The following is an 11,897-nucleotide window of genomic DNA, read 5'->3' as shown; positions in this document are numbered from 1 at the left end:
TTGCATAATCAATGCAAAACACCATATCTCATCTAACTGGAAAATTATAGGACTGTCAATATGATACTTAGTAAACAGGTAGCTTAGACAGAGATATACATAATGAAGTGCAAATTATGCTAATTGTGACTTAATTTGCATAGCTAATGAGGAAAATCCATATTTACAGTGTTTTCCATTATCAGACTCAAATACATGTAACATATGTAGTTTATGGAAAGTGGAGCATCAACAGATACACATTTTGCAAATAAAGTTCCTAATTTGCATAATTAATGCAAAACACGATAATTCATCTAAGTGGAAAATTATAGGACTGTCAATATTGCAACATGTGTAAGTTAGATAAAGGTGTTTATGACCAAGCATATATTGTGCAAATGTGTAAGTCATTTGCATGAATAGAATTGTTCATGGAGATATGAGGTCGTGGAACTCTTGTTTCACGGAGGTTTTAGCCTTCGCCAAACAGACCTCCCCCACTGAGGCGGTTTGATGTTTGCCTTCTGACGAGAGATTCATGAAGTGGTTTGCAAATACCACAGTCAGCTCGAGTGTGCTTGCCCGGGGAAGTGAGGCCATGTACCTTGACACTCTTATCTAATTTTCTCGGTCAACGTTCAGAATCAAGTAACTTGTTTTTCAACGTGAGTTAGTCTGGATTACAAGTTGCATAAGGGCGTGAACACTAGTCTTATACTTAATTAGTACACGCAGTGTGAAAAGTCTTTCAGCAACATCATGTTGAGGAACGGGATAATATTTTATTTGCTGTGCGTGGTTTGTTTCGTCATCCAACTTTCAGCAGGTAAGTTGCATCACGGGTGCGGGGAATATATCTAATTACTAGTACGTCTATTTCTGTTACTCGAACTACATATGGTATGGTAGAAAACTCAGGCAGCTATACTCCACTTATGTGTGCCCTTTGTATAATACACTTTTATCCTACCAACTTTCCCTAGCCCAATGTGATGGTGGATCACACCTTGCGTTGACGGAGCAGGGTGTCCAAGAGTTCACCACGCCAAACTTCCCTGACGGTAAATACCCCAGCAATGCCCGATGTAGCTGGCTCATCCAAGTCACAAGTGGAGAAATCAACCTACAGTTTCCCGATTTTAACCTACCACAAGAGACTGTATGGGTTGGTCCGTGTGGGGTTACTAAGGTAGAGGTGTACGATGGGTCCACCACGGCATCGCCTGTGCTTGGCACATACTGTACGAACACCCCTCCCCCTGCCGTCACCACCTCTAGTGGAACCTCAATGTTGGTGTCTTTTACCGGAGGCTTTTTTCCAGCAAGGGGTCAGGGTTTCCGAGCTATGTTTACAGTTACAGGTAAGATTGACTTTTTCTGGTGTTTTATGTGATGATCATGATGCATTTTGTTCTGTCTCTAACGAGTACTTTTAAATGTTCAACAAAGTCGCTAGCAACGCATGAAAGACAAAAAGAGAATTGCATCCTTAATATGAGTCCAGTTGTCTATGACAGTTGAATATGTTAATGGCCACCTCTGACCATTAGGAGGAGAAGGAATGTGATGGTGTTTTCTAAAGCCCCTGTCACACTTGTGCGTACATAAAAGCCCGCATGCGTTTCGTATTAACATATTTTGGGTTTAGGTCAAGTTTGCAGCCGAAGAAGTAATTTCTATGGTTTGATAACTAGACTGATCAACGGTGAGTCAAAGTAGAAAACAACTTCCTCCCCGCAAAATATACTTAAACCAAAAAAATGTTACTGCGGAACTCATGCGCACTTGAATATACGCACAAGTGTGACAGGGCCCTAATATACAAAGATTCTTCCATCCAGGTGCAGTGGCCACAGCATCCCCGCAGCCAACTAGCACTGCCGACACACACTTGACCACTCCGTCTCTAACCACAACTATCCAACCAACGATCTCAACTTCTACCACCGCTGCCAGGACATCAGGTCTTCTGGATCCCTCTACATTCCTTAGTTCTACTGAACCGTCCAAAGCATCTACGAATCCTGTATTAGAGACAACCACAGCACTCGGAGCTCATACTACAACAACACTGACAACTACAACTCCAGAACCTACGGAAGAAACATCTACCACCACTGCCTCGACATCCGGAACACAATACGACCAAACGTCCGCCACAGTACCAGTGTTTTCTACAACTCTACCGGGTATTACACCCCTGCAGTCTACAACTGTCACAGATTCTTCTACCACAACGATAACAACCCAACAAGCAGATACGACTGTGCCTCACGTCACGGCTACGCAGCCAACCGACCCTCCCAACACAACGCCACAGGACGACATTACAACACCCACACGTACGACACATACAAGTGGCACTTCTACAACAGCGGCAACTACCGGACAAGCAGATACAACTGACCCCCCTAACACAATGTTACAGGAGGACACAACCACGCCTACAACAACAAACTCTAACCCACAGGGTACCACTGTTCTGCCCACCACTGCCACTGAAAGAACATCTCCTGGTCCCCATAGCGTCACGGAGGACATGACGTCATCGTCATCTCACACAACGTCACCTATCGGTGTTGCAACAAATGAAACTACGTCAGACAGTTTTGGAACTGGACAGCCGTTCAATGAGCCCACTATCTTCGCCAATACTGAGACAACGAGACAAGTCACAAAATCGACGAGACTTTCGAATACCAAACCGATGACGACGGAAAAAACGGGAGGCAGCGAGGGGCAAAGTGGCAGCATTGGGCTGACAGAAGGCCAGATCCTCATGTATGCAGCGATAGGGGGCGCTGTGGCCGGACTGCTATTCGTCGGGATGGTCGCTGCCGTATGCTTCTGCCGGCGACAAAGACAGGGCAGGTGCGCGTACAGGTTTGTTACCTCGTAGGAAAAACGTAAGTATCGGCGGTCTACGTTTATACACCACGGACTATCTTAAATGTTTCCTCCAAACCTGATACTGTCATTAAAATTTCTGAATCATTTCTGTCATTTCTTTCAAATAAAGTAAAAATCAGACTAACGTTACACAAGACATACAAGTGAATAACCTTATGGAATTTCTTGCAGCTATGCAATCGGCTTTCAAGAACTAGAGAAATTACACGGGTAAGTCTCTTCGCTTTCATTTACATCCCAAAGAAACGATTTGATCGATATCGACTATGGATAACTTGCATCTGACCAATATGCATTCATGAATATGTCTGAATGCTCTTACAGTACGTGCACTGTGAGTACTACATGTAGTACAATATTTGACATATGTCAATCTTGCTTTCACAGAGGATTTGGCCATGCCGTGAGCAACCCAGTTTACGACAGGTGAGTCTATCTCAGTCAGCATTGACCAGTTTTTATGTTCCCTCGTCCTTACTGTCCTCCCTGATCTCCGTGTCTCGGAAGACCACCTAATGATGTATCGGAGGATACCATAAAATTCCCCGTGACCAGAGGTTTTGTCCATTCTGTCCAAAGGAGATTGAAGATGAACGACACTTTATCCTAGATTGTCTACGATATCATAAGTGTATCAAAGAATGTTTAGATCTTAGAACTAGTAGTGTAAGCGATAGGTTAAACTCGACATGTTGAATTATTCATATACTTGTATGTAAGTTAATCATTTTGTATCCCATTGTTTGTTGTTGGCATGTATAGGTGTAGAAGAACTTACGAAAGTCGCTGTACTTTTGTTGTGTCAGTAAAGATTGCTGTATATGTTTTCTCCAGGTCAGACATGGATGCTAACGGTAGACACAACGTCAACCCAGCCGAGCTCGAAGCGAGCCGCCCTGACAGTGCCTACCAGTCCCTACAGGGATCCAGGGCGTCTTCTATGGGTTCTTATCAGGACGTGGAGTTGGATGTAAAGTAGGATGAATTTTTTTTCTTATATTCCATCTGAAACCATAGTTTGGTCAGATGTGATTTATCAATAAGGTATGATGATTTTTGCAAAATGACGATGATTGCATCCTTGATACTGACAGTGGTTTCAAAGATGATAGCATAAATGATGATGATGATTATTATTATGGCGGTGATGATGATGATAATGACGACGACGACGATGATGATGATGAGATGGTTTATCATGATCATGGAGACGAAAATGATGGTGGTGATGACCAGGATGAAGATGATTACGATGACGAAAATGATGATGATGACGATGATGATGAATGTTATAACATTGGCTCGCCTTTCCGAGTTAAAGATTCTGTGTCGTTCTGAATTTCAGACTTTGAGTCCGACAGCCGTCAAACAGCCTTAGATCAGGGAAGCGACAAGACGTCAAGAAAACAATGATTGCAGTATATCGTTAGATCAATATGCACCTGTACATAACATATCCAAAAGGGCGATACTCGTCCAAGGTGATGACAATAGGATTGCGATCCTTTTTAAGTCTGTTGTCAATAAGATATACCTATAATGTACATGTACCTATAATGTACACGAGCTTTTGTAGTTCTTTTAAAAGGTATCTACGTTCATCATAGACAGTAGTCATCAAACGAAATTGACAGATTGCAGCAAAGGTTTTCATTACAAATCTTTCGCACATCTAATGGCGACGTATGCGTATATGCGTATCTATGTGCATGCAAGTGTATGTAGACGTATCTATGCGTACAGTGTATAGGCGTATGTTTGCCGATCTAGACGTATCTAGGCGTATATGGCCTTATATGTAGGCGGATGTAGACGTAATTATGCGTATGTAGGCGTAGTTATACGGTTCTAGATGTGCGTATGTTGGCCTATGTAGGCGGATGTAGACGTATACATGTATATGCGTATATAGGCGTAGATATACGGTTCTAGATGTGCGTATGCTGGCCTATGTAGGCGGATGTAGATGGATCTAGACGTTTGTAGGCGTAAAGTTCAGTAGAGTTTGATTGATTGTACGCAGTCGTTCGCAGTGCGTGAAAATAAACGCCAAGACTTCTTCTGCTCCTTTCTTATTTGTAGACAGCCTTGTCCTTTTGCGACAAAATTTCTTTAAAAAAACTATGTGTACATATACATACATTTGCATTCTTTGTGCCGTATGACGTCCTGTTAGTTCACGACCCCACCCCCGTAGTTTCACTCAGGTCAGTTTGGGCCTTGGTTTGAGCTACACCTCGTAATCGGCAAAGCCGGATAATCGGAAAGATTCCGCTGGGTAGTAGGCTTTGCAAAAAAAGCGGTTTCTACTATACTAGAGATAAACTCTATGGTAATTCTTGACAATTCGCCCCCTGGACTAGGAGTGTCCCCAACCTATGTTTAACGTCTGACTATTCATGAAGTGGTTTACAAATACCAGAGTCAGCGCGAGTGCGCTTGTCCGGGTATGTGAGGCCATGTACCTTGGCACTTTTATCTGATTTTCTAGGTCAACGTTCAGAATAAAGTAACTTGTTTGTCAATCAGAGTTAGCCAGGGTCTGTATCACTCGTTACATAAGGGTGTGTACTCTAGTCGTAGACTTCATTAGTACACTCAGTGTGGAAAACCTTTTTTTAAACATCATGTGGAGAAACGGGATGACGTTATGTTTGCTGTGCGTGGTCTGTTGCGTCATCCAAATAACATCAGGTGGGTTGCATTATATGTCCTACAGTCAGTACCTTACATTTGTTAGTTTTATAAGCTTAAAGTCTATGAGATCGTGACGTCGAATGACCGCGCTAGGCCACCAGACACGAGACAGAGGGAAGTAACGGGTTCGATTCTAGGCTAGACGATGTCTTGCAAAAGGCACTGCTTTCCTCACTCCGCCCAGGTGTAAAATGGGTACCTGTCTTCGGATGGGGAGGTAAAAGGCGGTTGAAGGAGAGGGATTAGCTCCGCCTTCCAATACCGTATCCATAGTGGATTAGAAACCCACTGCCCCCACGGTTAAAAAAAGCAATAGGACTAACGTTACGTACTATATACCTTTACACGCATGTATTTACCACAAAAAAACATTGCATTGACAAGTACCGTAAGTTGTTATTTGTGTCAAGATTGCTTGGTATCATATCCTGACGCATGTATAATAAACAGGTTTAGATATCTGTTCTAACGTTCCCCAGCTCAATGTGGCGGTGGGTCACCCCTGACACTGACGGCAAAAGGTCCTCAAGAGTTCACCACACCAAACTTCCCTGACGGTAAATACCCCGCCAATGCTCGATGCAAATGGCTCATTCAGGTCACAAGTGGAACAATAGAGTTGAAATTTCCAGACTTTGGCCTGCCGCATGAGACTGTGTTTGGGTCAGCTGCATGTGGGTTCACCAAAGTAGAAGTGTACGACGGCCCTACTACATCATCACCTCTGCTTGGTACGTACTGTGAGAACACCATGCCACCTGCAACGACGTCCTCTTCAGGAAACGCCATGTTCGTGGTTTTTACTGGAAGTCGTTTTACAGTGAATGGACAGGGATTCCGGGCGATATTTACGATTATAGGTAAGCCACACGTCACCACTGCTGTTCTACCAACCACTACCTCGAACAGTACATCTCCTAGTCCTAATAGCACCACAGACGAAATGACATCGTCGCCATCTTGGACAAGTTTTGCTACCTCACCTATCGGCGCTGCAACAACAACTGAAACGCCGACAGACAGGTTTGAAACTGGACATAGGTCTACTGCCTTCATCGCTACTGTTGACTCGGTTACTGAGATTACGAGACAAGTCACAAAATCGACGAAACTTCATGACATCATAGAACCGATGACGGTGGGAAAACCGGGAAGTAACGAGGAACTCCGTGGCAACGGTGGTGGACTGACAGAAGGCCAGATCCTCATGTATGCAGCGATAGGGGGCGCTGTGGCCGGACTGCTCTTCGTCGGAATGGTCGCTGCCGTATGCTTTTGTCGGGGACAAAGACGCAGCAGATCATACGCGTACAGGTTTGTTAAGCCCCCCCCCCTCACTGGACCCGCGGCACGCTGGCGGCGTCGCTGCGTTTTGAACTGGATTTGTGTTACCCTTGACTTTATAATGGGAATATCATTCAAAACTTAAATGTATGACCAAAAATACAACGAAACACGCAAAGCTTGAATAGATTCGTTTTAATCGATGAAATTCGTTGAGTTTTTTGTCAATTCGGTCGGCCGCAGCGTGCCGCGGGTCCAGTGAAAGGGGGGCTTTATTTGTAGGACAAACGCAAGCCTATATTCATAAATCATGGACTATCTTGCCTATCTTTCCTGTCTTTGCCTTTGATTGGCCATAGATTATATACGGGTAACCAATCAGATGTCTTTGTAACGGTTATCTATGTAGATTTATCTGTATGCCCTTTCCTGTGAGTTTAACGTTTGTTCACTGTATTTGACATATGTCAATCTTGCTTTCACAGAGGATTCGGTCATGCCGTAAACAATCCAATATACGACAGGTGAGCATATCTCAGTCAGTATCTACCAAGTACTATGTTTTCTAATCCTAGGCCTGCTGTCTTTCCGAATCATCGTGCAAAATATCATAACGTGCACTTGTCTCAGAAGACCACATAATAATGAATGAAAGACCTTTAATTTATTGTACATTCGTGCCCCGAGGGGCTAGGTACTTGTCGTCTAACATGTAACCAAACTAATATGTATGTGACATATACAGTGAAATACATGCAATACATGCATAGCTTAAACATACATAGTAGACAAGATAGAGTAATAAACTAAGCTAATCCAATAGAGTCAACTTCTCGCATGTATGAACAGATCATGTTTCATATAAAAAGGTTGTCTAGACGCAACAAAAAGATAAATTTATCCGTTGCGTTTAAATATTCGAAGTATGGGATTTTTTCATTGATACCTTTAAAAGTACATTTCGTTCTTTATCGTAAAGTTTACAGTCTAAGATGAATTATGTGTATCGTCTCTTCAGGTCAGACACGGATGATAATGGAAGTCACTACGTCAACCCAGCCCAGCTCGAAGCTTCTTATCAGGACGTGGAGCTGGATGTAAAGTATGACGAATTTTGCAACATTCCATTCAAAACAACAATTTTCCAATGATGACGATTACAACAAAATGACGATGATAACAACCTTAATACTTACAGTAGTATCAATGATAATAGCAACAATTATGATGATGATGATGATAATGACAATGATGATTATTTATGATTATGATGACGAAAGTGCTGGTGGTGAAGATGACGATGATAATGATAATGATGATGATAATGATGATGACGACAATGACGATGAAGGTGATGATGATTAAGATGATGACTATGACGATGATGGATTTGTTCAAAACTTATGCCAGAAGACGATCAAAGTCGACTGTGACGCTGAATAACATTATCAGATCATTATTTTGTCTAAGATGGACAGACAAAAAATCATTTCGTTTGTTATCACTGAATGTCGTTTAGAACCGTTGGTCACCTTTCCGAGCTAAATATTGTTTGTGTTCTTCATTTCAGACTTTGAGTCGCATAGCCGTCAGACAGCCTTAGATCAGGGAAGCGACAAGACGTCGAGAAAACAATGATTGCATTATATCGTTAGACCATTATCACTTGTATATTACACATCCAAAAGGGCGATATTCGTTAAAATATCCGTGATGAGAATAGGATTGGCGATCCTTTTAAGTCTGTTGTCAATAAAATCTACCATAAAGTGCATGTTTTAAAATTTTTAGTTTACTTTCATCATAGACAGTAGTCATCAAACGAAATTGACGGATTGTAGCTTATAGCTTAGGTTTTCATTACAAATTTCGTACATCTGATGGCGACGTATGTATGCGTATCTATGTGTATGCAGGTGTATGTAGACGTATCTAGGCGTATATGGGTGAATTTTTGCCAATGTAGACGTATCTAGGCACATGTGGGTGGATGTAGATGTATCTAGACGGTTGTAGGCGCAGGCGTACGTGGCCCGTGGGTTTTTAGTTTAGTTTTAAGTAACATCACTGATGACTATCCATGTGACGATTTAGGTGCAGGTGACGTCTGGGCTGTTAACCATAATGCATAGAAACTTCCCCGAAACGAAGTAGAATTCTCCTAATAATAGAAGTATATGCATATTCTTTCTAAGAATTGTTTTTCTCAAACATACCCATATATAGATGTAAATGATGATAAAACATTTAATTTGCACCTGAAGAAACAGCGAAAATAAGCTTTGAAATTTGTTTTGTATCAAGTAATGTAATTTGTCTCGACTCTAAAACTCCTTTGATGAAATTGTGAAAGGTTGTATTGAGTCTGAAACTGTTCTCGGACCAGCCAGTTCTTAGACCAGCCAGACCTCGCCAGGTGTAGGACGTGTAATTTTTCTGTCTGGAAAACTGAAAATTGGCACCATGTCGGAGGGGCAGCAGCAGTCCCAGACTGGGAGCACGGGAGGTAACGTGTGATTTCGCATGATTTGTGCTTTATTCCTGCTCTCCCAAGAAAGTTGCACCTTGTTTTTATTCAAGAGTTGGTAGTTGTAATATTAACGTTGGCGTTTTGTAAAACGTTTGATGTTTTGATTCACGGGTTATTTAGGTGGATCACATATACACTTTCAGTAAGCTTAATATGTTCTCATCAAGTAGAAAAATACCATGAGTATTCGCTGATTTATTCTGTAGTAGAGAAGACGATGATTTATTGGTTTGGCCACGCTGTAAAGTGTTCTCCCATCTGAAATGTATGTGGAAAACAAATAAAAGCAACACAAAACCAAGGTTTTATTGGATGTTCTTGACTAATTGTTCAAAAACTGGCGGTCAAAGTTTGAATATTATGAAGAATAACTGAGGTAGTATTTTATTGTAGCGTCTGTGTCTTCAGTTTGGTCCTTAGTTTGGTCCGACCAGTTTGTACTTTTTGTTCACATTGTGGATATGAATGTTTAATCTATTTACTAACAGCATATCCTGCAGATCCCTTGGCTTAATGCTCATTTCGTCATTTTTCCTCAGACACCACGCCTACACAGCAGACTGATTGGAGGTCAATCGCTGACGCCGCCGCGAACATAACCAACCCTATCTATGTCACCAGAGCAGGTACGACATTGCTTCATCCCGGGTTACAAAATATCGGTACTGTTACTATTACATGTTTACTTACATCAACTACAGTGTGCACTGATATATTTCCCCCATGCTTTCCGTCTATGCCACTCTTTTTCTAAAATCAAAAGGTGAACAAATGAAGGAGAGGAGCAGGACTTACTTACGCCCATCTGTTTATAATATTTTAAATATCACGCGACTCATTTTTTACCCGTCGACAAATTGCTAAATTGTTTATTCATACAAGTTATGTAACAAGTTATATTCATACAAGTTATATAACTACGCCGCCTTTGTTACGTTCGTTGTTTTGATCCTTTGGCGAAAAGATTTTTTAAACGCTAACATGCCGGCCATAGAGTTCACAGTGCATATAGATAACCTCTGTTTAGAATATTGATCAGGCCATGTCAATTTGATTATATGGATTGGCGCGCGCATTAATCTTCGTCCGTTTTCAAACAAAAACGTTTTCAGCCGGCCATACTGTAACTCGTAAAAGGCAGCTACAAAATTAGAACATACATGCTATAAAGATCTTTTTTAATCGGAAAACGAATACTAATGTCATACAATACCAAAGTCAATTTCAAAGTTGAAGAATAGGTTTTGAAAGAACAAAATTGGAGAACCTATATTTCAGTAAACTATACTCTGTGTGTTTAGTTTTGTCAAACCTTTTTAATTGCACGCTAGCATCAGTTTTGGGGTACCCAGAGGATGTCATCCATATAATCAAATCAACATGTTCTAAGGACTAGGAACAAGCGACCATATGTGCACTGTAATCTAGATGATCACCGGTACCAAGAGGCAGAAATAGCGTTGAGGCAAAGTATTATTGGATTCTTTTTAAACGATTTGGTGTTGAATGCTGAGTAATAAAAAGGCTCGGTCAACAGATTTAAAAATAACTGCATGCGATTCTTGTGTTTCAAACAAATAGTTCATTGTTTGAAAAGTTTTGAACTGAATGCTTTGTCCTTTGTTATTTTTCCGATCCAATGTATGCGCATTTTGGACTATACATATTTACGACTACTATGTATCTTTACACGGTGTAAAAAGAACTAATCAGATTTGTTTGATAAAAACAGATGTTTACGGCACGGAAATGGACAAGAATACCAAATTGATCCGCCTGTGCAAGAAGTTCTGGCAAGCCACCGCCGCTTTGTTTATTGTAGGCATCGCCGCACTATTGCCGTTCTTTGCAGGTTAGATGGTTTTCATTGACTTACAGGATAAAAATTGTAATATCTAAAATCAAAAGTATGACAGTTTGATTCTTGATTATTCCAGTATTGGCCAGGTAAATTGATGAAATAACTTGATGTAATGTAAGGAAGGTAATGGTTATGAAGCATATATAGTGGTCCGTTTCCAGGAGCATAGCCATTTCTCCAGAATTCTGAAGGATGATTACAAAACATGACAAGTGTGTTTTTGTCTGGATACAGTTAAGGTGATCACTCTTGCTGAAAAGGTGAATAAGCTGGAAGAACAAACGACTGAGCTGCGAGTAACCGAGCTTGAACGTAAGTACGATAATCTGATAATATCATATAGCACTAGGTTTATACCATTCTTAGGTATAAGTACAAATGTCACTGTTTTTTTGCTCAGAAATTTGTTGAGATTTCACATGTTTTAGTTCTTGCCTTTTATAATCTTTCATGAAGTTTCATACACACGTGTCACCTGTCTCTCCAGGTAAGGGACTTAATCCTTCCAACATGACGGGGCCCATCTGGCCAGGAGGCGCCGGGTCTGCCGGTCCTCCGGGCCCTCCTGGAGAAATGAGGCCCATCGGACAGGATTGCCAGGCTGGAGTCCCTGGGCCTCCTGGCCCCCCTGGA

The 11,897-nt window shown here is 41.5% G+C and overlaps 1 protein-coding gene and 2 long non-coding RNA genes across 3 annotated transcripts; all 3 read left to right on the top strand.

The window, feature by feature from the left end:
* Positions 1 to 594: 594 nt before the first annotated feature.
* Positions 595 to 3,225, top strand: LOC136444173 (uncharacterized). Its single transcript, XM_066441645.1, has 4 exons — positions 595 to 808; positions 966 to 1,343; positions 1,824 to 2,865; positions 3,064 to 3,225. The coding sequence occupies exons 1-4, from the start codon at positions 742 to 744 to the stop codon at positions 3,104 to 3,106; spliced, it is 1,530 nt and encodes a 509-aa protein (XP_066297742.1). The 5' UTR covers positions 595 to 741; the 3' UTR covers positions 3,107 to 3,225.
* Positions 3,226 to 3,240: 15 nt separating this feature from the next.
* On the top strand, positions 3,241 to 4,958 carry LOC136444172 (uncharacterized). Its single transcript, XR_010757234.1, has 3 exons — positions 3,241 to 3,318; positions 3,727 to 3,867; positions 4,238 to 4,958. It is a non-coding gene; the product is annotated as an uncharacterized lncRNA (long non-coding RNA).
* Positions 4,959 to 11,138: 6,180 nt separating this feature from the next.
* Positions 11,139 to 11,895, top strand: LOC136444372 (uncharacterized). The gene is made up of 3 exons (XR_010757256.1): positions 11,139 to 11,255; positions 11,499 to 11,576; positions 11,752 to 11,895. It is a non-coding gene; the product is annotated as an uncharacterized lncRNA (long non-coding RNA).
* The last annotated feature ends 2 nt before the right edge of the window (positions 11,896 to 11,897 follow it).

The sequence above is a fragment of the Branchiostoma lanceolatum genome, chromosome 11, assembly GCF_035083965.1.
Source record: "Branchiostoma lanceolatum isolate klBraLanc5 chromosome 11, klBraLanc5.hap2, whole genome shotgun sequence".
Classification (NCBI taxonomy): Eukaryota; Metazoa; Chordata; class Leptocardii; order Amphioxiformes; family Branchiostomatidae; genus Branchiostoma; species Branchiostoma lanceolatum.
Note: the sequence above shows the minus strand (reverse complement) of the source record. Positions and strands in the feature narration are given on the sequence as shown.